General features: G+C 40.9%; 1 protein-coding gene across 1 annotated transcript in view; it reads right to left on the bottom strand.

Annotated features, from left to right (window-relative positions):
- Window positions 1-150: 150 nt before the first annotated feature.
- LOC103769845 (supervillin-like) overlaps window positions 151-6,639 on the bottom strand; it is a gene marked incomplete at its 3' end in the record, with an annotated part of 62,716 nt that continues 56,227 nt past the window's right edge. Inside the window, 6 exon segments of the mRNA XM_008937084.1 lie at window positions 151-294; window positions 702-857; window positions 1,554-1,687; window positions 2,350-2,557; window positions 3,378-3,483; window positions 4,649-4,800. Of these exon segments, the coding sequence (XP_008935332.1) occupies window positions 151-294; window positions 702-857; window positions 1,554-1,687; window positions 2,350-2,557; window positions 3,378-3,483; window positions 4,649-4,800 (900 nt within the window).

Below are 6,639 nucleotides of genomic sequence, written 5' to 3'. Positions count from 1 at the left end.
GCTCATGTTGAGCTTCTCATCCACCAAATCTTCAAATACACTGATGTTTATTGGCAATGCTGAGGGAGCACCTGCATACCTTTCAGCCTAGGACAGGAAGGCATGGGAAGATATGACACAGTGGGACAGCCAGGCACAGGAAACTGTTACCTTTGCAGTACTGGAGCACTGTCTCCATGGCGCATTTCCTGTCTGTAGCCCACCTGATTCGAGCAGATCCAGCAATTTTGTTTTCCACAGGCCACCAGCCTTGCCACAGGTACACTTCATGGTGATTGTCAACAAGGAACAGTGCTACGTCACCAAAAAAAAACCAACAAATCCATCATCACCCAGTTATTAGTTCTCAGAATCCTTTAAATAATCCCAGTCTTAAATGCTTGTCAGCATCAAGACAGAATCATTTTCGTTATTCCCTTTTATTATACCCCTCTTGTCATTCTTCCAGCTGAACCTCAGCTAAACTCAGATTCTTTGATATAAACTTAATTTTTATAGCAAGCTTTTCGGGTACATTGATTTGTTCTCAGCACCTGTATCACTGAAAAATTACTGTTATTCCTTAATGCTGCATAAGCATCACATGCACACATTTTCCCTGTGATAAATCAAGTTAAAAGTGATTACAGTTACTGAATCACTGCCCAGAGCAGCACACAGTTATGTGTTTTCTTGTTGCTTAAGTATTTTAAAGCATATACCTGGCTGTGGGGCAGTGTAAAGGTCCTCTTGCAAGAATGGCATGGAATTGATGACAGCAGGGTCTCTTGAAGGGTAAACGTATTCGGTGGCTGAGAATTCTCCTGATGAACTACTGAGGCTGAACAGGCGGGGGGTGAAATTAAACTTTCCAGGATCTTTAAAGAAGAGAAATTAAGAATATTTCCAATAGAAAATGCCAGAGATGAATGTAAAAAGATAAAAGTTTAAAAAAACCCCCCAAAAAACAACAACACTTTCAGAATGACTGTAAATTCCCTAGGTTTTGAAAAGTTAAGAAAGATGACCAGATGTCTTGGGGGGTAGTAACAGCTGTTAAGAACTTGATCTAAAAGGCTGGTGGCCATCAGTGTGAGTCTGATCCTGGCTAGTTACTATCAGCCATTTTATAACCGACTATTTTGCAGCTTAAGTGAAGCAAACCCGTCTCAGACTTGATATTTAGCTGACAAATTTTCCACTTGGTAAATCAATCCCCCTGCTATCTTTGTTGGCAGTTTCAAAGCAAAGACTGGACAAAAACGTGTGAAGAACTGCCTCCTAAATCCCTTCAGAAGAGAAGCAAAACGTGTTGGTAAGAAGTGCTAACTGCTGGTCTGTGCTGCGTGAATACAGAAAGGCTGCAGAAGGGGAAGAGAACAAAATGAAACACTTCGTTTTCCAGCGCTTTCCTTCCAGAAGAGTATTACTTAAGTCCTTTGATTTTTAGAATCATCCATCTGAAGGGATCATCTCAACTACTAAGAAGTTCTTCAGAAGCTTTACATTAAATCTCACAGTACCACAGACCAGTAGATAAAGCGTGAGTGCCCAATGCAGGAACGCACGTCTACCTTGCAACATGCAGTCATAGGCTTTCCGGTCTCTCCTTCCTAGCGCGTCCCAGAAGCCCAGGGGCTCCGACCCTTCGTCACACTCGTGGATGGTCACCTTGCTGCTGCTGTGCAGCCCGGCCTCCAGCGGGCACCTGCGGAACAGGGCCAGAGGGACCTCGGCTCTCACCCCGACACAGCCCACGCAGCCTGCCGGCCACTCCCCGCACCACAACCCAAGAGCACCCTGCAGGCTTGTTGCACACTTCGTGTGGACACGGATATTTCGAAAATGACGACAAAAAATATCAATAGCAAAATACAGAATTTCAGCAACCTTCTCATACCATTTTTGATCACATACCCAGCGTGGAGAATATGCTTGCGTAAGCTCTCGGTAGGGATTTTCACTGCCTGTGTTTGCAACTACTGCTGTCCTCCTCACATACTTTCCCAAATTCATCTCCACTTCCTTATTCACAAGCCTTGATTCTAATCTTCCTACCAGCTGGGATTTAGTTTGCTATTCAGATATTGAGCATGTGCCTCCAAATGGAGACTACTTTATTTTTTTTCCAGCTGTAATTAGCAGTACAGTAGGAATAGTAAGTGAACTTGACCTTAAGTAAAGGTGATTACAGAACATGTTTTTCCCCACTTCACTGAATCAACTACCTGTCACTCCTCCTTACCAAGCATGCAGGTGCTGCAGTTCTACTCAGAGGACAGCTTTGTTTCAACTTTTCTTTGAGGCACATTATTTTAAGTAAATTGATAGCCTGTACAATCATCTCCAAAATATAGGTCAGACACTCACTGTTCTTTTATTTTATTGGCTGCTGTTCTTCCTACATCCTTGGTGTGAGATTGTGCTTTGCAGCCATGCCACAGGTAGATAAGAGCTTTATTTATATTGAGGACAATCATGGATGTCCGGGAACGCAGGCTGCTGCAGTGACATGCTACTTCAAGTAAGTTTCCTTCACTGGGAACTTCTCCTCGCACGCAATACAGCCTCCAGTCACCTGGAGCAGACAGGAACAGTGCAGCAGTATTATACAGTCACATGGAATTGAAAACTCAAGACTTCTGCTCTGGAGCAGCTCATATTGGATGAATTTCATGTATCCCATGACTATATTGTCACAGAATAAACTAACTGAGCACCAGGTTTGGCTAAAGCTACTTAAGAAATCCTATTGTAGAAAAGATGCTTTCTGAAACTGCTATAAAAGTACAAGTATTAAGAGCCAAAGAGCTTAACTGAGCAGGAGAGTCAAGCTTCTGCTCTTTTTCGAACAGGAAAAAAAAGGAAAACATAAACAGTAGTCCTTTCTGTTCAGCTCCTCTTCCTCTGTGCACCTTAGGCATAGGAGGTCACAGTCAGATGTGAAATGGAACATGTCCAAGCTACATCTGCATTAAAATTTTTCCTACCTCAACAGCAGCATCCAAGGAATATGCTGCAAATAGTTATGAATGGGTTACACAAAGCTTAGAGTTCTCCTTGGAGTAGGAGAATTGCTCATAAAAATATTCTATGTCCTGGCTATGTAGAAAAGAATATATTTTAAAGCAAATGGGCACTTTGCTTAAATAAAAAACAACTGCAGCAACTTATATGTGTACCAATACAATAAAGTCATCTTGCTCTAGGGTGACAAAATCCATTCTGTGCACCAAGAAACAACAAACTCTTGAAACAAAGCATTGCAAAACTGTCTCATAGGTTTCATAGCATTCATATCCCTTTTCTACATAGTATGGTAGTTGAGACTGTATTCAAAGCCCTTCACAATAGATAAAGAATTTAGGGGCAGAAGCTATTAATTGACAGTAATTTACTTTGTGCATTCTCTTCTTCCTCTTCCCTTCTTCCAGCATGCACAATCATTCCTCCTTGGAAGCACTGCAGGAAGCATGGCGGTTCCTTCCCTTGAAGCACTTGTACCTGGAAATTGAAAGCACCACTCTTCATTAAAAAATGAAGCAAGCACACAGACTCTGCAAAACCAGCCTCTGTGGATTATTAAAAATTATATAATTATGGCTACCCACAAAGATGGCTTTCCTTCTGCATTATAACTGCTGACTGTTGTTTAAGCGATCAGCATGCAATGGATTTCATACGTGACCTGCATATCAAAAGAAACCTCTAGCTGGAATCCAACAATCAAGGCTTTCAGAAGATAAGGAATACCAAATTAACTTAAATTAAACTAACCATTATTTGAATTCTTTATAGGAATGGGCCACCTTGCCTGATGTTCTTTTTAGATGATGTAGGAACTGAAGTAGGCTCAACATTTGTGGTAAAAACTGGTTTATATGACAACATCTATGGTCTTTGCTCATTAAACTTTGCATTGTGATTATGAAACTGATACAGCCAATTGCTAACTCAGCTGTGTTGCACAGAATTCCACACTCTGGGTCAAGTGTACTTATGTATCTCCTCTATGAACTCCTGTCTTACTGGTCATACCTATGCTGCTATTAACAAAAGCAACTACAGCATTATCAAGAAGCTAACTTTAAACCTCCCACCTTCTATGCTGGTAACAGTCAAGCCACAGCAAAGCCCAACTCTGCCTAAAGACAAAGCAAGCCAGTCTGTCCTCTGAGCTTCAAACTAGCTGAATCTCCAGTTGCTAGAATCTCTGCAAAACAAGGCAATCTAATACGTAATTACAGAGTAAAGAAACTGAAAAATTCCAATGTATTTTCATGCCTTGGCTTGACAGAAAGCATTTCTCCTGTTCTCAGCACTAGGAAAACAGACGTTATCTGAACTTGTTCTTGAAGTGAAGGCACAAATTTGTTTGACTGTGCTTCACCTATTCCTGCAGGTAGAGGAGGGAGGATATTCTTCCTCAGTCATTCTCAGAAATATGATCTTTAGAAGTGGGATTTGCGAATGACAACCCACAAAGGACCTTACGTGTCTCTGGAAACTGGAATAAAGGCAAAAGTAATTTTGAGGTCTGGCTATATGTACTCAAGAACACTTTTACAGAAAGAGAAAAGGCAAAAAAGATAATCTGCATTTCCCATTAGTGGCTATTTGGGCAGGTAGATCTCACCAGGACTGCCACCTAGGTCTGCAGGAAGCTCACCTGTGCTCCTCTCTCTTCATCGAGTTCCACTGTCATCAGTGCCGATGTCCCTTTCTCACTCACTGTGGAGTGCCTTCCTTGCCAAAAGAAATACACACATTTCTCTTTTCCAACAGCCCTTACTTGTTGCTCTCCTTTTTGCCTGCTTCCAACTGCAAAACAGAAAGCACATGCTGAAGAAAGCATTCTGGCTATAGGTTTAAACAGCACATGGTTTAGTCTCATCTGTCAGCTCAGCACTATCCCATCCAGAAAAGAAAGCTAAAATGTCCAACTGGGGGAACATTAGGTCTCTGAGCCAGTGCGTCCCCCATGCAGAGCTGCCATTGTCTCATCAGGTGGATGTAAGCCCACAGGCAGAGGTGCCTGAGTTGGCCACAGAAAGACATGAAGAAGGAACTGGTACTATCTGGAGAAAAATAACTGACATCACTTGAGCCAGTTTGCATGTAAAATTGTATGTCCAGTCATGTCACCAGAAGTATGTCATGGCTCATTTTCCACACCACACACTGTTCTTTGGCAGCAGGAGAGGAGCTGGCTGCTGATACTGGAAACAGAAAAAGCCCAGAAAACTACAGGCATAAAAGAAACATCTTTCTTGGTAAAGCAATATTAGAAAGGAAAACTACAGAAAAAAAAGAACACCAAAGGAGTATTTTGCAGTCATAAAAAAGGATTAGGTAAGCTTTATTTATTTAAAATTAATTCATTATTTCACGTTTGTCTGGAAAGTCAGTTAGCAGCCACCCTTTTTTTTCCCCCCCCTATTTTATTGAAGGGCAAGCACTTAGTTGTTATGATAAGTGAATAATGTTTCCCGCATGTTAAGTTCAACAATACAACCAGTTATGAAGTATTTTACTCTTTCCAGTGAATACCAAACAAATAGGTATAAATCAAAGCTTTATAAAACCCAAGAGCTTTTACCCAGATTCTTAAAAAGACAGTAAAACTTCAGCCTTGATTTCAGCAGTGCTGAGCAGCATCCAACGGCAACGCTTAGGAGAAGGCATCCTGGGTTTTTTCAAGTTAAGAATACTCAAACCACTAGTCACATCTAAAGTTTATGGCTTTCACTCTTATCTGTACATTCAGCCCATAAAATACTGCCTCCTATATAAAAATTTATTTTGTTTTGGAGTGATGGAAGATATTTTCATCCATTTGGATTAGGAGTCTGTTTACAGTTCAGTATTAGTGTTATCCACTTCTCCCAAGAACTGCAAGCTTTTGTATTTTTCTTGAATTTGCCAGTATCTGAACTCAACAATCCCAAATAAGACCTACCTACATTTTCTGGCTAAAAGCCTGAAGCTGTATAGCTGTTCTACTGCTTTCAATCAATTTTATTATTTTCTTATTTGGAACAATCATTTTTAGATTATTTCTATTTTAATTACCACAAAACCCACCTATTCTTAGTTTAGTGCCAGAAGGGAGACTCCCAATGAGCATACTGAGCTGACTGATTCTTAGCATTTTGTTTGCTGCTCTCATGCTCCATTTCAGAACACTGCTAGAGTTTTCCACTTCAGACTGAAACCCATAGCAAAGGGTTTCCAGAAACAGCAAAAAGGACAGCAAGGGCAATGAGTTGGCAAGGGCTTTTCCTGTCATTGTTTCTGTTCTCCATTACCAAGAAAAGCCTTTCCTTGTTATTAAGCCTACCTCTCTTGCAAGACATTCAGACCACTGTCATCAGCCCAGCTGCCTAGTTATTTTGGTGTTAAAACTGTGGGCACAATTCTGGCTTAATGAGCTGCCCAGTGAACATGTACAACACCACTGTTGGGTAAAAGGAGAGATAGACAGTATTACATTTGATGTATGAAAAATAACTACAGCTATTTTTTATTAATGCTTTCTTTTAAACAAAATAAGCTTTACTTCCCAATGGCCTAGGAAGGCTACATTAGCATTTCTAACTTTTAGAACAGTTTCACATCCAAGGAAGTCTGGATCTCACCACTAACAGGAGCAGTTTTGGC

Source organism: Merops nubicus, unplaced genomic scaffold (assembly GCF_000691845.1).
Source record: "Merops nubicus isolate BGI_N331 unplaced genomic scaffold, ASM69184v1 scaffold20583, whole genome shotgun sequence".
NCBI classification, from domain to species: domain Eukaryota; kingdom Metazoa; phylum Chordata; class Aves; order Coraciiformes; family Meropidae; genus Merops; species Merops nubicus.
This window is presented reverse-complemented; position numbering and strand designations above follow the sequence as displayed.